This window comes from Stegodyphus dumicola, chromosome X1 (assembly GCF_044657685.1).
Source record: "Stegodyphus dumicola isolate Sdum_Otavi_A_Nest chromosome X1, ASM4465768v1".
Lineage (NCBI taxonomy): Eukaryota > Metazoa > Arthropoda > Arachnida > Araneae > Eresidae > Stegodyphus > Stegodyphus dumicola.
The window spans coordinates 16,805,369-16,825,704 of record NC_140780.1 but is presented as its reverse complement, the minus strand read 5'-3'; the positions used below and the strand labels follow the sequence as shown (position 1 = coordinate 16,825,704).

General features: G+C 33.6%; 1 protein-coding gene across 2 annotated transcripts in view; it reads right to left on the bottom strand.

Annotated features, from left to right (window-relative positions):
• LOC146993096 (serine/threonine-protein phosphatase Pgam5, mitochondrial-like) overlaps positions 1 to 20,336 on the bottom strand; it is a 76,905-nt gene that overhangs the window by 560 nt on the left and 56,009 nt on the right. For both annotated transcript variants that reach the window (XM_085806976.1, XM_085806977.1), the window contains one exon: positions 8,600 to 8,733. In XM_085806976.1, the coding sequence (XP_085663102.1) occupies positions 8,600 to 8,733 (134 nt within the window). The remainder of the gene's footprint in view (positions 1 to 8,599; positions 8,734 to 20,336) is intronic.

Sequence of the window (20,336 nt, the reverse complement as noted above, 5' to 3'; positions counted from 1 at the left end):
CTTTAGTAAAATTATTATTATCTATTGTACAAGTATTAGAAAGCTATTGTACAAGCAGCTATTGTACAAGTATTAGAAAAACTTGATTTCAAACTAAGTGAATTTAAAATCGCACAACATATATATATATATATATATATATATACAGCATGGGTTCGTAACAACATGGACAGTTACTCAACACTCATATTTAGCCAATAATACACTTAGCCGACAGGTCATTTAGCTGAAAACACTCACATATAGACAAAAAAAAAAAAAAAAAAAAAAAAAAAAAAAAAAAAAAAAAAAAAGGACGGGCAATGTTTTAAGAAAAATTTGTCCATATTTATCTGACTAAAGGCCAGCTCCAGGGAGCACAGCAAGAAGTTATATGGACAAGTATCCCATTTTTGTCTTAATATAATGTTACATAATGTTAAAAAGACTATAAATATTCTAAAATTAGCAGAAAAACATTTCAGCTCAGATTTTGAAATCAATTTTGAGAGTAACCAGCCATACATCTCTCTATTTCTGAAGAGGGAAAGGAAATTGTGGCAGTCAGAAGAGCAAAAAGCTTTCACATGGAAAGAAATGAATGATGAAACGTGCAAAACACATGTAACGTGATCTGTAGAAGAAAATGATAATGAAAAGTGAAAAACCTAAGGTATTGGAATCATGAAAACGTTGAAAAATTAAAGCCATTTATTAAAGAAGAAACTTTTACTAATGTGATGTGAAGAGTTCAAAGAAATCTAATTAACTAACTCAAGAAGCTCTATGGATAATTTTTGTAAATCAAAATTCAAAATTATGATTAAGTGTCCAATTGACATTTGCTATCAATTTTTTTTTTAAATTTCTCCTTTCAAAAACATGTATAATTCATATTCCTGGACCAGAAATTTCAATACTATCCAGTTTGGCTATTATATGTCTATAAAATAAAATTATAAATTTTATATTTTTGGTTTGCTAGAAGGCTGGTAGCTGCAAAAAAGGAAGCTATTTAGTTATTTACTTTTAATTGCTCTGTTTTAGCAGTAAAAGTAATGGATATAATAACAAAGTAAAAGAACTCCTTTTCTTTAAAATACCCACAAATATCGTATGAAATTTAGTGTTAAAAATCCTGTTTCATAGTATTTGCTATATATGGTGTGTCATATTTTAAATTTATAGTACATGCCTCATATTACATTAAAATGTTTATATTACATAAAAACCTACATACAAACATAGGAACATAACACTTCATCAGTTTATAGGCACATTTTGATCTCAGAAATATGGTCATCATTTACTAGATGGGTTTCATTTATGAGAAATGCAGAAATCGCAAATTGATCCTGCAATTTTTCATATATTGATCAAAATACTTGATCTAGAACTGAAATTTTTATCATAATATTTTTCTGTTCATTGGCTTCATTCAAAATGATGTTTTTCTGCTAACTTAAAAATATCCATTACACACTATATTACTACAGTCGAATACCGAAAATCCGCCAACCCGAAATCCATGTTGCCTCTTAAAATATAAACATTCAGTTTATTGGTTCCGGAAACTGCAACATTGAGTACGAAGTATTGAAGAAAAAATACTTACCGAATAATGACGTCATGATTACCGAATAATAACGGAAATACAAAATTATCGTCATTATGATAAAAGTTTTTTTTTCCCTCTCTAAACTGCATCGAAGTAAAAAAGCAGACGATTCACTCAACTCTTCTTTCAAGTTCACAATACACATTGTTGTGTTTTCTGAGCTTATTTATTTCACGGGATTATTTAGTGCTGCCTTTTTTTTAATCCGGATGTTTTGTGGATAAATTAAGAATATTTTAAATTTCAGCCCTTTTCAATACAATTACAGATAAGGAATGCACTCATGATTTTACTGCTTGCAACGTTGAAAAACGTAAACACGTTGCATTGACAGCAATGCAAAAAGTGCAAAAGCTGGAGACAGGTGCTACTCCTCGGTTTATGGCAGAATCGTATAGAAAAGCTGTTGAAATTTTACAGCAACAGTGATTCTAACACTGGAATCCGAAATCTTTGCACAAGGCGAAATCGGCAAACCTCGATGCTGTGTATATATAATACAATGAATAATATATAGTCAATTTATATATATATAATAATAATTTAATGCATATAATAAGTTATTGCAATAATGTGTATAATAATTTAATTAAATGCCTTATTTATCTTGCACTTTTAGTCTGAAAATTATTATTTATCTTTTCTGTCCTGAAATCTGTAAAATCCTAAAATCCCCACAACCTCTGGTCCCAAGCTTTGCGGATTTCTGGACTTCTACTATATTATATACGTTATGCTCTTAAATTTTCTTTTCAGAATACTTGTTTTCTGATAAACTAATTATATCAAATCAGTACCATTGATAGAGGAACTTCTGCCACTGATAGGGATGAAGCCTTTCAAAAATATTCTTCTTGCTGTCATAAAAACTTTCAGCTATTAAAAATAATCTTAACAATCTTATCATAACATTTTTATCTCTCAATCTGTTACAAAATTGTTTGGATTCTCCACAAATTCAATTTTCAGGTTATTTTTGCAACCTTCACTAAAATTTCATAGTTCAATTCTTAAAAGATTCCATCTCTGATTTTAATTCTTGTGTAATTTTGGATTATCAGGTCAGTATGCTTTGACATATATCAGCCAAATTGAAAATGCCTTGAAATCTTACAAAACTTTTATAACTAATCATAACTGGGCACTTAACCTTAATTTTGAACAAGGAAAAATTATTCATAAAGCTTATTCAGTTAGTCAATTAGATTTCTTTGAACCCTTCCACATTTACAAAAATATTTCTTCTTTAATTAATGACGATAATTTTTCAATGCTTTCCAATTTTTGATATAGTTTTATGTTTCATTATCATTTGCCTTCATTAATCATGTTACATTCGTTTTTGCTTTGCTGCACTTATTTCCTTCTACATAAATTCTCTCCTCTCATTCCTAGAAATTTTCTTTCTCCCTTCTGAAATAGAAAGACCTTTGTCTGATTGCTCTCGAAACTGATTTCAAAATTAGGTTGCTTTTATGATTAATTTTAAAATCTATAGTCTCTTTAGCATCACAAATAAAGTGAAAATGTGGTATTTATCCCATAAACCTTCCCACTGCATATCCTGGAAATAGCCTTTTAACAGACAAACATGAGCAAATTTTACCAAAATATTGTGGCGCTTTTTTTTCTTTAGGGACTGCATGTAGACATTGTCGGCTAAATGTCCATGTCTGATAACTACTGTCGTCAGCTAAATGTCTGCAAACGATGCAGCGTAGATGTACATACACACCCTCATTCTCAGGGAACCCAAATATTTTCACTTTTTCTCATACAGAAAAGCAAATATTCACCATTGAAAAATGAGTGATGAAATTTAAAAATCTGTTTATCAATTTTCGCTTGAAATTCAAAGAAAGAAGAAAATCGATGTTTGATTTCAGATAATGAATGAGGACCATCTGCATATGTTAGAAGCTGCTGTGCTTAATCGTATTACAAAATACACAATGTAATATTTCATATCAACCAGTTCCCTATGACAACACTTCTAAAAATAGCCACTATTTCTAAGAAAACAATTAAGCGTTGATAGTAAGAATTACAAGAACTAAGATTTAAAAACATGGCCGAACTGGAAACCATGGAAAATAAATGGAGTTTGCGCAAAGACTCGATCATATGCTCAGCTGACAACACACTGGGATATGTGGAAAAACCCAAACCAAGGGATTTGTTTGATAATGAATGCTTCCTTGTAACACAGGCAAAAAGATCTGCTTATAAAAATATGGTCCAAAAGCGACATTCAAGACTCTCTATTGAGGAATATAAGAGATCTAGAAAACAGAAGATCTATCGACTTAAGAAAAGACTTTTTCACAACGACCTATTTAAGGATGTTGAACATATGAGGGGGTCAAGTGAAAGCCGTGCTTTCTATTGTGAAATTAATCTTGGCTGCAAATATTTTAAGCCTAGAACTACTGCCTGATGATGAACTACTGCCTAGAGACAAAAACAACATCATCCTAAATGATAGGAAAGAGGTACTCTATAGGTGGAATGAGCACTTTAGTAAGTTGTTGAATGACCATATGCGGGATGGGCCTTCAATCTATCCAACTACCTCTGTAAACACCGATAGTATCCCACCACTATCTTTGTCAGAAGTTAAAGAAGGAATTAAAAAGCTAAAAAATAACAAGGCACCAAGCCCTGACTCGATTACTTTACCCGAAGATTGGAAACTGAGCATCATCTGTCCTATACACACACACACAAAAAAAAGACATTTTGGAATGTACCGACTACAGAGGAATCAGTCTCCTTTGTGTTTTCTACACACTATTTTCCAACATACGTTTTAGTAGACTAGTAACTCATACAGAAAATATTGTAGGTGATTATCAATGAAGTTTCCGCAAAGGAAGATCTACAGCAGAACCTTAGGCAAATTTTGGAAAAAACTAACGAATATGACACTGCAATGCACCACTATTTTGTTGATTTTAAGACTACCTACGATTCAGGAAAAGAGAAAATATTTAATTAAAGCTATGAGAGAATTTGCAATACCTGAAAAAGTTATAAATTTGGTCACCATTACTATTACTGAGACAAAACTTAGGACCAGAATATCTTTCTGAGCCTATTGTTGTTTCAAATGGGCTCAGACAGGATGATGCACTGGCCTGCTTGCTTTTTAACCTTCCCTCCAAAAAATCATAAAAGACTCCAACATTAATACTCTTGGAACTATCTTTACAAAGTCTGTTCAGATTTTTGTGTTTGCTGACGATATTGACACGCATTACCGAGTCAGTTAGAGAGACTTTTACATCTCTAGAGGCTGCAGCCAGCAAAATGCATTTAGTAATCAACCAAAATAAAACTAAATACATGCCACGTGGTAATAACAGCAGCCGCTATTTTGAAATTGGGAATTACAAATTTGAAACTGTAAGCAAATTTAAATATTTAGGATCAGAAGTTAATACTCTCAATGATTTAATGCCTGAGATCCGTAGTAGAGTCACAGATGCTAACCGATTTTTTTTCGGTCCCAAAAAAATACTTAAAAAAATACTGCAGAAAAATGAAGATTTTAATTTACAAAAGCTTAATTAGAACCATTCTTACATACTCTGCTGAGACCTGGGCAATGACAGTAAAAGCTAAAAGTATCATTTCTGTCTTTGAAAGAAAAATTTTGAGAAGTATTTTTGGTGGCATAAAATCTAACAATATTTGGAGAAGAAGAACTAACCCTGAACTCTATAAATCATTTAAAGAAATAGACACAGTAAAATATATAAGGATTCAGAGAATTAAATGGACAGGACACCTTTGCAGAATGGATGAAAATCGAGTAACTAAAAAGATCTCGACCAGACCATTCGGCACCCAAAAAAGAGGGAGACGTAGACTTAGGTGGCTGGACTGTTTGGAAAGACTAAAGAATTTTAAAAATAACCAATTGGATGTTCATGGTCTGGAATAGAAGAGCTTGGAATTCAATTCTGAGGAAGGCAAGGGCCATCCTGGGCTGTCTGGCGATTGAAGAAGTAAGAATTACAGTATTATTCTTTAATATGACCACTTCTTAAGACAAACAAGACCCTCAAATACGCATTAAAGCAACTGCCTGCATGAATAATTTTTATGCAATAATGTCACAGTTTACAACAATTATAACAGCACAACTATGTTTATGGATAATAGTTAATAATTTCTGAATAATTTTGTTTTCCCAGTATGATACAATTTGTTGCATTTCACTGATTCTTCAAATGATACAACCTGCTTTAAATGATTCATCATCTTTCTAAACTTAATTTTTCCTTTCCTAATATTTTTTCACATTGTGTATGCATAGTTAGTAACTATTTTGAAGTTGAAAGTTCAGAATACAACATGCATTAAACAGTTCAATATCTTCCTAAACTGCAATTAATTTTTTTCCTCTACCACATGTGCTATGCACAAAATATAACTTGAAAACATTTAAATAAGGAGCAGATTTATTATAAACTTTTAATCTTAGTTTCATATAACATTCTTTGAGCTCAAAGAAAGAGCAAATAAAGTGAACCAATGCACTTGTACTGCGACTCCTTTTGTAAGTGTTGTTTCATGCTAAGGGTCAGATGAAGGAAGCTGTAAACATATAAGAAGAGAATTTTTTGTATTTTCCGGTCAATTAAAATTAGTAGTTTCGATAAAGAAGTTTTAGGCCTCCGCAAGAGTAAAGGGGCCTGTCACAAAAATTCTTTGTTTGGAAGCAAACAAAAGACATATTTTTCTCAAGATGAAGATTGTCTTTTCGTGGGAGTTCTTGGTAATTCAACTGCTCAGGCTTAAACAAAAATTTTCTACACGAGTCATTAACAAAATGGGAGGCGGGGTGGAGATCTCAAGTTCTCCCATGGGTGTTACAAAAGAACGGAGTGACAGCTTTTCATGCGAAAGTTTAGGCAATATGTAATAAAAAAAGGGGTCATTCAAACTTGAACCATTGTTACCATCAGTTTGCTTGTTTAATAAAAATATTTTTATTTTGAAAACTATCAGTAAGAACTCGTCGATTTGCCACGAAATTTCTTCGAGATCACAACTTTTTCTTCATTAACGTATAAGACTGTACAGCCTTCCCTCATGTTCCTGTGTTTGATACTAACGGTCACAAACAGAAAAAATAAACGCCATCAAATGCAAATGCTCAGAAGCTAAATGTAACAAACTTGTGACAGGCAGCAACAAATGCAAAAAATGTACAAGAATAATCGCATACAGATCCAACACAATAGCATAAAATTCTTGTGATTTGAAAGAACTAAGAATAAAATGGCATTTTAAAAAATGAAACTGAGAACAAAAATTAGATTAAAATAAGAAAAAAATATTAAAAATGTAATTTAAATGGAACTAGATAAACAACTGAAATAGAAATATAGAGAAAAACTGAAGGAACTATTATTTTAAGAAATAAAAATCAAAATTAATGAAAAATAATGGAAAATATGGCTAACACAAGTTTGGTCTCTCTGTAAAGCGATGCAAGGGAAACATTGCAGTGCCTCGGGCAAAAGTGGTGCACATTTTGTCTACACCCCTGCAGAACTTCCAGATTCATTGCAAGCAGTGAGGGAATGCAGACCTTTTTTTTTTAAAGTCTGAAGATATGTTTTCACCACAGTAGGTCAAGGCATGGCTGTAAGATCAAGGTTGAAGTCCAAGAAATGCTTTTCAATAAAGACATTACTTTTAATGGTCATATTTGCTTTGAAAGGTAAGGCAAACAATCAATCAGGCACTAGGTGTGGTGGTGTATTTAATTATGGCAAAGCACACTAGGGCTATCTGCCTAAGGGGAGGGATGCCTTCGTGGAGGACTTTCTAAGGGAAACTGGCTCGTATACACGTTACACATGGGGAAAACCACGAAAACAACCATGCAGCCAGCCCGTTCCCGGGATTCGAACCTCGGACCGAACTACCAGTGTTCAGCGACTTTACCGCTCGGCCGCTGGTGGGCCAATCAGGCACTAGGAAACACTCATGCTGGGATGACCAATTGCTTCTCTTTGTTTATACCAGTTTGCAATTTATGATTGGTGAGATTTAAATTTTATATTCATCCAATTAACATTCCAGAATGGCAGTTACAGGAACGGAACAGATGTCAAATGAGAAGAATCTGGGACCATTTACAAATTCTGACCAAAATTAAGAATTTTAAGGATCAAAAACTGTTTAAAAAGAACCTAAGAATTTTTACAGGTCCTATGAACCCTGTTCCCAACATGGGAATGATATCAGCATCTTTAAAGTAAAGCATTTGAAAATTAATACTGATATCAAGAAAGCACGATTTGAATTTTTCAGAAAAGCAAAACTGCCCACAGCTTACATACATGAAATTCCTACTTCTCAAAATACGGCAGAAAAATTTATGAAAATACTTTCAAAAATAAGGCCATGAAGTTTCAATAAACGCACAATTTAACTTCCTGTAGTGCCACCTCTGAGCATAAAATATTCATTTACTTTTATCAAGTTAAATACAAAATATTATTAACTCTTATCACATTTCAGTCCAAATTTCTGATAGAAATTACATACTTCCCAAAAGTTACACAGCAACTATAAAACAAATTTGCTTCTTTGGCGATTACAAATTCTTTATTGGGTGAAAGAATTTTAATTATTGAACTTGCAGGTTTAGTTACCAATATTTCTGCAAATTTTTCAAGCAAATGTTTTACATTAGGCCTTCCTGTTTAACTCTACACTTCATTCTAAATTCAAAAGAAAAAGATGAAAAATGAATATGTCGTTTATCAAAAAATGTATTTTGATGTTGTACAATATTTTCATAACAATTTATATTAAAAGGAGATCATTCTGAGCTTTATAATAAAATATACATGTTGTTAGACACTATTTAGAAAAATGCATTTTTGTATGGTTTTTCTCAGTTTTGATCACATTACAATTATTACAAATACATATCACTTGATATCAAATGTGATAGTACAACAGGTATTTTAGTCTTACTTGCAGATGAAGTATCGAATGACAGCAGCATGTGTAACCATTATTTCATAGCTATCAGATGTAGCAGATGAAGAAGGTCTATGGAAGAATTTCTTGAAAGCAAAATTGAGTCGTTTTTCAGGAATGGGACACTCCTAAAAATGTATCACTCTTGAGATTTTATAGTTAAAATTGGTAAACTAGATTTTACATGCAAATTTTTTATATGTGAAAAAAGATATAATTCTTTGAAGAAATACCGTATTTGACGGCATATAAGACACACTTTTTTTTCCTAAATTTGGTCTCAAAAAAGTTACCTGCGTCTTATATGTGAAGGACGCAGGTTAACTTTCAATACTGAATGCTATTTTTAGCCCGGATAAAGGTCTAGACACACATAACTTTTTCTACATCTACATGTGTGTGGCCTTCTAAATAACGGTGCGTCTTATATGCCGTCAAATACGGTAAATATTGTTAACTACGAAGGTAAATTTTCTACTATACCCAAAAACTCATGCTGTCCTAAAGAGGAGCCTCATTGGAAGCATTTCTGAATAAAACTATTTTGTATTTATAAAATTATCAAAATTTAATGCAAAATACTCATTCCATTTCTGCAAATCAAATTGCGACTGAATGAACATTATTCAAAAGTCTTATATAATCTATTGCAGCACACAAGTACTTCCAACAGCAAAATGAAATTCATATAAAATACTACCACACATAATACACTGCCTGACAAAGAAAATGTCACACCATAAAAGAATGATTAAAAAAAAAAAGACCTAACTTTGTGCATAGACAATGAAGCACTTAAATGTTTTGATTTTCAAAGTTGTACAACAATAACCCATTTCCTGCAATATAGTCTTGATCATGTCATTGCATCGAACCAATAAGTATATGGATCATACTTGTAATATCATTTATCACGTACTGTTCAGGTGGCCTCACAATCCATCTTTGTTTCATAGAAGAGAGTACTTACCCAAAGCTCAACCATGTCCCATATATGCTTGATTGGCAAAAGATCGGCATGGCCAAAAACGCACTTACAGGCCTTTCAGCACATTCATGGTCAGTAGAACAGTATAAGGCCATGGTAAAAATATATTTAAGGGTGCCCCTTGGCGAAAACTGGCAATTAACCAGCAAGGCACAATTTCAAGATGGTTGCTTCACAAAACCAAAATAACAAGTCAAAGAATGGCACAAACTCGGTGTCCATGAACACATCAATCTGTTTGCACTTAAAAAAACATCAGAGAATTGCATAAACTCGGCACTGCGCACTGACTTGACTTTGTCCATGGACACATCACCCCATTTTCACTTAAAATTCGAAGGAGCACCCAATTCTACACTAGAGCCAAACAAATATATATTCTCAATAAAATGCATTTTAAATCAAACAATGAAATAACATAAAAGGGAAATACATCTTATCGCATCTACACACTACACAAAGGAAATATCCACTTACCTTATTTAGAAATTTCTGTGTCTTCAGTCCGTGGTACGCAAAATTCCTTAACAGCATCCAAAAATCTTTCCTCAAACCATGTTCCCTTTCAAATGGAATGCTTTATTTGGTGAACATTTGAACCTTTCTTGCGACAAAGCCATCTGAACGATCTGTTCGACCATACAAATTTCATTCGTACAAACAGGACACTTATAATTCCCATGAATTACATCCAACAAAGTTCCTTTTCTTCTGTCCTCAACCCCTCCCAAAAAAAAAAAAAAAAAAAAAAAAAAAAAATTCTGGTCCTGTTATTAACATAACACAAAGTAAAACTGGTCACAGTAAAACATAACAGTAAAACTGGTCAATCCGGTGTCTCGGTCCATACTATCAAACACCCAGTTTACCACTAGCAGCCATTTTACAATGCAAAGCACACAATACGCAACGTACTTCCTAACTGATATCCAATGCAGAAATAAGCCCTTACAAAAATTTTCCCATCAGTCAAATTCACCGCAATAACGCAACCAATCACATCATGATATGGTTTCCATAACATTCAATTACTCAGGTTACCATAAATGAAAAAAAAAACTTGGCAATAATCCACAGACCACCCTAAAATATAGGCTAACTGAGGCCTATATTTTAGTCATGTTGAAAAATTACATTTTCAATGTCCTCAGAATACTGAAGAAGATGCAGCTGCACTGTGTTATCAGTACAGCAGCTACTTGTTAATGTGACTGTAATGCATAATACATACTAGAGCTAAAACACTCTTTACAAATTGTTATTTCATATTAACTGGCCTTGTGTTTCTCGAAAATGGTTCAGTCATCTAGACAGTGAGCATGCAGTGCTCAAAGACACAGACACTGAACATCATTTGTGAGGCAAAAGCAAGATTCATCATTGAAGATCACATTGCCCCATTCAACATTCCAAGTAACTATGATAAGATTACCATTGCAAACGTTCATGACAATAGTTCAGTATAAATGGAAGCTCTCCTAAAGGACAACTAAGATATCAAACCTGCATCAAACAGTCACTGTGAAGCAGCCCATGTTGAAATTAGAGAAACAGAAACATCTTACACACAACACAAAATATCTCCAGTTGTGGGCTATAAGTCAGATATAGCATGATGGATAAGGCAATTACAGAGCTCAGATTTGTATCTGTGCTATACACCCCATATGGCACTGCACCTTTCTTCACTGGGTACACTTTTGCCAAATCTGGAACATCTTTGGCATCAATCTACAGTATGGAGGTCTAATATGGAAGCTCTTGTGAAGTTGCTCATTTGTGATGTTTTAATGGTATGACCTTTACTGATTCCTTTACCATATTTAGAAGCAGCAGTAGCTGGGATGCTACCAAAATTTGTGTGTATTGTTTGGGTGCTTATCCTGTATGTTAATCATCTGATTGGCATAAAAATGTAATCATTTGCATAACTTGCACATATGCACTCCTAAACAAATTTGCATTTGCTTTTTTATGGTGTGGCTTTTTCCTTGACAGACACCATGCATAAAATACAGAAAAGAGAAAAGAAATATTGGATTTTAATGAAAGTTTCCCACTGCTGCAAATATCACCTGCACAAACAGTTAGTGATCGTGTGTTTAATCATGTTTTGTCAAATGATTTTTGGCATTTGAAAGAAAGAAAATTGCTTTAGAACACTGTGTAGTGAAACTAGTAAATAAATACCATTATCATTAAGTACGAGGTGTCTAAATGGAACTATCATGCTATCAGATTAGAAGTATCATTTACTTCCAGTTCTATTGCAAAAACTCAGGTACAGAATGTCACCAAATCATGTGTACAGTTTTAGGTACTAATGTTGTATCATATGATACATTGCAAAGATTTGGCACCGGAAGTTCAAAAACAAGGACTATGACATTCAAGAAGCACAGCACTCTGGACAGCCGACTGATGTGGATGAGGCCCACCAGCAAGAACTTGTGGAAGATCAGAATACAACCACTCAAGAGCTTGCCAAGTAGTTAGACATCAGTGCCATGCCCATTTGTCGCTATGCATCACATGAACTTGACATACAAGTTCAATTACTGGCTGCTGCATGCGCTGACTCAAGCAGATTAGGACAGACGTGTTCAGGCCTGCACTAATCTGCTCAATTACTAATGCAAGGACAAAATTCTGGACTGGATTGTCACTTATGATGAAAAGTGGATTTATGAGGAATAATACAAGACCATATGTGTTTGCATTTACCAGCTGAACTCTCTATGGACTCGAATGGGACCTTTAGCCATACTCACCATTTAGAGTCCACATTGCTCCTTCGAACTTCAACCTTTTTTTCACACCTGCAGCTACATCTTGCTGGTGCTATCATCCATTGTGCACAGGATGTCCAAAATAACTGGACTCTTGGCCATCAATTTCCAGGCCGAAGGCTTTCAAAAACTATGAAAACTTTGGCAGAAAATCTTCGATTTGGGTGGTGATTACTACCGCATTAAAGGTATTTCATGTTTTTTCTTTCCTTAACTTTATTAAGAACGATTTTTGGCAGAAAACTTTCGTTACAGCCAGATATTTTTATAAGCTGTGTAAAAAAATTTTCAGTTGCTATCATGAAAATTTGTATATATTAGATAATAATCAAACTACTTTCAGTCATTTCCAAGATAGAAGAGTGCAACATGTAAGTACTAGTTTGACCATACATAATACAGAGGAAACATTCAATTACAGCAGTATATTTGAAATACATGTCTTTATAATCACTGCTTATGGTCAGTATCATGCTATATCTACAAAAAATACAAAAAGCTTACTCCAAAAAATTTACCGATACAAAAGAAAAAAACTATTATATGAATGTTGAATTATCCTAAGTAGTAGGATGATATTACTACACCGAAATAACAGTACTTGTCAGTGGCAGAGCATATTATTGGTCAATTAGGATGTAACTGATGAAGTGAAATTTTTGTCCATTTTAAAATACAGCAGTCTTTCATTTGGCAGGGATATGCAATCCTTAAAACATTCATGTTAAACGCAGCTACTCAGTACAACTACTGACAAAACATGCAATGAATTCACGTGCACTTTTGAAAATTTTGACTGAAGTTTATAAGTTCAGTGGCCGGTTTACACTTCTCCGAGTGACATTCTGCGAGCCCCTTGTCTGAGCGTCTCAAACCAAGTGAGCGAATGGACCTGCAATTTGATAAGATTAATTACACCAATGAGAGCCAGACTGACAACTTGTCTCCGTTTGTCTGCAAAATGGATACCAACATGCAAGTTGCTGTGCTTGAAGTTTGCGAAGCAGTTTCCAATGAATTAATTTTTGTTCTGGGAGGGGGGGAATGTAAAGGAAATGTAAACGTGACTGGGTAGCTCACCGTGATGAATTGGGAGCATTAAATCCACTTTTAAATGAAATTTGGAGTGAGGATATCCAAAGTTACAAAAACTTCATCAGTATGGGTGAAGGATAATTTGAAACTTTATTGGAAATGCTCATTCTGCTTATTCAGCTGGGAAAAAAAAGATACGTTCTTTCGAGATGCTTTGCCAGCAATATTAAAATGCAGATAGTGCTTCTGTTTCTAGGGATGGGAGACTCCTACAGGTCTCTGCAATATTTATTTCGAGTGCCAAAATGCACAATTAGCATATTTATTCCAGAAGTGCTTGAGGCCATTTTCTGTGTATGAGGCTCAGCGAAAATTATTAAGCTTGAACTCTCCAACACCCTCAAATTTTAACACATTAGTAATAGGCTCATATGTCAGCAATTTTTATTTCAAACTTCCGACTGATCGTTTGTAAATAAAATCTAATTTGTTATTCAATTACAAAGGAAAGTCTATAAACGAAATTTCAAAATATATTAGGTGAAATTGGCCATGAGTAAAACTGGTTTTTGAAATTTATATCAACAAAATCAAATGTTTGCTCTTTCATTAATTTTTTAATGAAAAACTGTATTTTATTGGGTAGTTGAATAATATATAATTTAATTGTTTTTTGATTAAAGAAAATTTAAAAACAAATATGTTTAAAATAAATATTTTGCATTCGATACCCTAATTTAATTTTCTTCTCTGTTTTTTCTACATTATCAAAAAACCTAAATCCATTCTCATCAGTAGTTATATCCACGTTATGTTTATGTATTAGTAAACAATTGTTGTAACATTCAGGTAGTGAAGTATCCCATAATACTTCAAAAGATGCAATTAAATTATCGCTCCATTTCAGCATTTTTGATATGACGGAAAAAGTTGGGCACGACATCTCTGCGACCACGACTTGGGTTACTGCCCGGATAGATTTTCAACTGGGTCAAAGTAGAAATGGAATGGCCAACTTATCTCTCCTAAGTTTCTATTTGGATGAAGTGAGTGTTTACATTCTTGAAGTCGTAGCAAGAGGCTAGCTGCACGCTACTTGGACAGGTGTAAACTGGCCTTAAGTTGCTTCAACTGCATATAAAGTTCTTTGAAACTTGAAAATTTATTTATTTTTATTTTAGTAATTTTCGTCAATGTCATTATTCAAAGATCAAGTTGCTCACCGAGACCACCAACACTATCACAAATTTTTTTTATGATGTATTTTCAGTACTTCAATTATATTAACTTAGCCCACCTCATAGAAGTTTAACGGAGAGAATTTCAGTAAATATCATGACAGAATTATACTGAACAAGATAACAAAAACAAGAAGTTCTAACATTCAATAAAGTAGTCACATTATTTGTGCAATGTTAAATGAAATTCAAACACTTGTTAAATAGTTACAAGTTGAAAGATAAGTAAAACAGAACCATGGTCAACAAGGATTTATCAGCTCAGATCTCAAGTATACAGGAAAACCTTCCAGAATAGTGGCTTCCATAGAGAATTTTTCAACAGAAAATAGCTGATGTTTAAAGACTAAAATGTCATTGAATTAGCGATATACAGTGTTACACAAATGTTACATCTGTTGTGTCTATGCCAGCTTTGTTTTTTTCACGTACATGACATAGCAACATAAGTTTCTCTTGTATGCATTAGGAACATCAGCTTTGTTATATTTGAAGAAAAAGTCAACCATGAAACAGCTGACGGTCTGCAAGTTTAAATAAAATAATTGGATTAAAAGATGGAGTCATTTAACTAAATACAGATTTACATGAAACATAACATTGTGGAGAATCCAGAAGTGATTTGTGATCTCAGTTGAAAGGTCAGTTACGCCTTTTTATTTATGTTTAAAATTTAGAAAAGTTCTTTCATTTCTGCTTGCTCAGAATTGTATGACGAATGTTCTACACTGCTGGCCATTAAATGTGCAACACCATGAAGGAAATCAAACACAAAAAAGATATTTATTGTGTGTAAACAGAAGGGTATGAAAATAAAATGATTAAATTTGTAAGCATTTTGGAGGTTTACAGGGCTGCAGAATTAGTAGAAACAGCTGCCACCAATGGCAGCTAAAACGGCCCTTACCCCATTAGGCATGGATTCAAACTGGGCTTAGATGACAGAAATGGGCAACTCATTAAATGCTGCTTCAAGTCTATGCCACACTTCATCAACCGTATTAGCTGGAGACAGGTGGTGGGCCAGTCTCATAGCAACCCATGACCAGATGTTTTCAATGGGTGACAGATCTGGACACTGTGCAGCCCAGGGCAGCAATCTAATACTCTGTGCATCGAGGAAGGTCACAACACAACATGCAATATGCCGCCTTGCATTATATTGTTGGAACATGGCGTTTGGGGGCCTCGAAGATAGGACACAACTACTGGACATAAAATGTCAGAAATGTACCCCTCAGCATTTAAATTACCCTAGATCCAAACTAGAGATGTGTGTGTTGTGTACCCAATGGCTACCCACACTATCACACACCTGGTGCAAGGCCCATATACTGATATCAAATGCAAGCAGGCAATGTACGATCTCCTCGGACACTTAAGGCAAATATACAGCCATCAGAATACTGCACGTAGAACTCGGACTCGTTTGAAAAGGCAGCATATGGCCACTCCTGTACCCAGCTTTGTCGTTTGGCGCATTAGAATCGCCATCTCTCTATGTTGCATTGACAAGGGAAGCCAAAGTAATGGTTTACCTGCTGACAGTCCACGCTGCTGCGAAGGTCGACACACCTTAAGAACTGATACTGGGCATGCTGCAAACATGCTCATTTCCTGACTAATGGTCCGTGATTTGGTTGTACGGTTTTGCAGGGCTAACCTCACAACATATCTGTCCTCTTGGGCAACAGTCATGGAAGAGTGTTGAGATCCTGCATGCCGTTCAGTGACCGTCAACAATTCATTGATTCCACATTTGCACAACAGCGGTTGGATGTTGACTAGTGCAACCAGCAATATCATGCAAAGATAATCTACACTTTCGATAGGCAATGATCTTGCCTCTATCGAATTTCAAAGCTTGTTAAGCATTTCCTCTTAGTCGAGGGATAACACGATATTCTCAGCAACTCCAACCTTACAAAGCACTTTCCGAATCAGAAATTTGCTACACAACTTTACTTTCATGTAGTGCTCCAGATGTCATTTTTCCCTCCTGCGCCGTCTAAATACGCTGAAGTATTAATCATTTGCATATCCCAGCTTCTTTTCCGTCGTTTCATTTCATTTTTACATTCATCAGATCATTCCTTCCTGGTGCTGCAATTTTAATGGCCAGCAGAGTAATTAAGAAGAATTAAGGAAAAAAAAAGGGCAAACTTTATGAAACTATATCAGAGCATAAAAACAATACTTGAAGGTAGTGATATAATTATTAATGCAGAAGCAAAATCTTCATCTTTTTAAAGGGCATGGATATAAGAAAATTGGAAGCTTGTTATACAATACAAAGTCCGAAATCTGGATGTCTAATATCCGGAATGATGTAAACTCCAGACCTCAAAGCCATCAACAACCTCCTTTTTTAGAAATTTTTTTTAATATCATTTACACGTGCGCATTTGATTTTCTTTTCTGCATGATAAAACGTTGAGGGTCCCTATTCCTAATTTCACATCGGCACTAAACGAAACACCTGGTTTCTGAAGAAACAATCATTTTATCATAAATTTGTGTGATAAATAATTTGACTTGCTAGATGCGTATCTGCTTAGCCTACAACTCAAACCGAAATATTTTACATAGAATTATCATTCAGTTTAAACCTTCTAATATATTATACCCTGATGCCAACTAGCGAATCATTATTTGTTATATTTTGCTTTCATCACCATATCCAACACATGACAATTTGAGTAATGACACATGCAGCGATGGCAAAACAATATTTTTCATATTAGTAGTTGAATAACAGAGTATGGTAACCTTTTGACAATACCATTGTCGATGATTACATATTTAAGTTAAATGCATGAAGAAATGCTCAAGAGGAAAAATTTAACAAAATTTTCTTTCCATATGCTAAAAATAGATTTTGTTAATGATATTCATACGCCAAAAGATTACATTTAGAATAACCAATTTGTTATTCACATGAACTGAGAACCAGCATCAGAGCTCGTATAGCCGCACCGGCAGCAGAATTTAGGGAAGACAAACTTTTTATTTAATTTAGAGAAGCACCGAGCAACAACATTAAGGAATGAAAAATTTTTTAGACTTTAGGGAAAGCACTCGGACCCAAAATTTAGAACTTGGGGAGGCGCTTGGAAGCAGAATTTAGGACCCGCAGAGACTGCAACAGGTGGTAAGCTATCTAGAACCGACCCTTGATAAGTCTTAAGTATAAGTGGGAATTTATATATTACATAGACTCCAACCTTCAGCAAACCTTGTCAGTAGTCAACGCGCGAACGACATTTTTACAACTTTGAAAATGTGTGCGTAGCGTATGTTGTAATTAACCATTCATTAATTTTAAATTAATAATTAATTGTAATCAATTTTATTACATTTAAAATCCATATACATATAAAACTGAATAATTAAAAATATACCTTGTAAATTATATGCACATTTAATTAGAAATTTTCTTTTAACTCCTCAAGCATTCACTAATAAAAAGTACTTCAAATCACTACTAATCATAGAAAAAATCAGAAGCTATAAATCATATCTTTATTCTGGATATGATTTCTACAGGGAAATAAAATTTAAATAACCAAGAATGATACATATAAGTATTAAACAAAATACGCATAATTTATGAATGCAAAGATTTATATGTAGCATGCTTAGCAAGCTTAAGTTCTGATTTTGAGAATGTTTTTTTATAACACAGTTCTTCATTTGCCTGCATATTTATTTTTTCAATCAAAACTGCTTCAAGAGTTTTAAGACCTAAATTTGGTCGAAATTCCGTCTGATTTTTTTTAACAATAGAAAAAATTCTTTCGCAAGCTGCATTTGAATGAGGTATTATTAAGACAGCAAGCATTACAGAAGGCAATACTTTGTATTTAATACACCCATTCATATTTTTTAATTTGGCAATTTCTCCCCATGCTATATCAATACGCAAATCTACAATTTCTTTCAAATCATCTACTTGATACATGGAAAATTCAATTTCTACTTGATTAAGACATTTTTCATCAATAATGGATGGAAAAGTATTCATCAAGTAAAGAACAGATGAAAATGAGACTTCAGTTCTCAAGTTGATGTCAGCAACTTCAGCATGTTTTAGAAATGGATCACTCAGTGGAAATTTATCAATTATATATGAACATGCAGTTACAAAAAAAGCTCGCACAGAATTGAAAAATGATTTCACTTCACTTTCATTCAACTTGGCATTTTTTAAATATAGTCTTGTTTCCGCACCAATTACTAAATTTTCATTTTCTTTTTGTTTACTATACTTCTGAAATGGAATAGACGTTAGAGTAACATCTTCATTTTCTTTAGAAATTACTGATGGTTTTACAAATCTAACAAATAAATTCATTAAAAGTTCAAAAAGTTCTCTTCTCAATTTATGTATATAAGGAGCTTGTTGTTGCAAATTAATATTTACTGTTATAAACAAAGGCAAAGTATTTTTCAAAAATAACAAGTACAATTTGGTGGTCGGTGACTGTAAAATTTTTTTAATGTTTCGCAATCTCTTTCCTTCATTCTCACTGTTATCTGGTTTATCTCCAAAAAAATTTATCACAGCATCCCACTGTTCCAAAATCCTTGTTATAGATTCTAAAAGAGACAACCATCTTGTACTGCAATATTTCAAAATTTTATGAGATTTTGCATTCTGTCCCAAAATTTGTTGAGCAACTTTGAAGCTATGCTTCCGTTTCGAACTTTTCTCCAAGTAAAAATATATAACTATTATCAACATTTCAATTTCTGAGCCAATTAATTTTTCAGTAGCTTTTTTTGCAGCTATATGCAAGAGGTGGCACGGACAACCTCGGGTGATTATACTTGGTTGATGCATTTTGATAAATGATGCTACACCTTTAAACTTTCCAATCATATTACTAGCATTATCTGAAGAAAATGATAAGCAATTTTTCCATTCTAAACCTTTGTTTTTAAAGTTTTCATTTATACAATTAAAAATACCTTCTCCTGTATTATTCGTGCATTCTAAAATAGAAATGAATGAAGTAATTATCACTCCCTTTTCTTTACTGTAGTATGTTATAACCAATGGGTACAGTTTGTTATCATTGTTATCATTACTTCCATCAGTACTTAGAGAAAATGATATACTGCACACTGATTTTATAATATCAGCAACAGTATTTTCTGCAAGCGTTTTCACAATAGCAGCAGTTTTGGTATGACCGCAGCTAAAATTTTTTGCTATGGCAGAATCCGGAAACATTGCTTTGAAAAGCTCTTTGGAATGATCCGAAACAGAAAGCGGTAGATTATGTTCAATTAAAAAATGAACAAAATAGCATTCGGCTTTTATAGGATCTGTTTCATCATCTTTTATTAAGAAATTTGTTATTTCTTTAGATTTTACGGTGCCAAGTTCTATATGCTTTTGAGAAAACACATGCCGTTTACAGTCATCTTTTCCGCCATGAGCAACTGAGAAGTCTTTGTTGTATACACTGCAGTGTGCGTGATTCACAGAAATTTCGGACGCTTTAATGCATGGAAATTCTGAAAAATATGAATCTTTAAACTTCTTTGATAATTTTGGCTTCTTCGTTCGAGGCAGCATTATGATTAAAAATCTTTCACCTGATTCACAGTTCACAAGACACACGCTAAGCTCTTGCCGTAAACTACAGAATGCAGCCGAATGCAGCCTAAACACG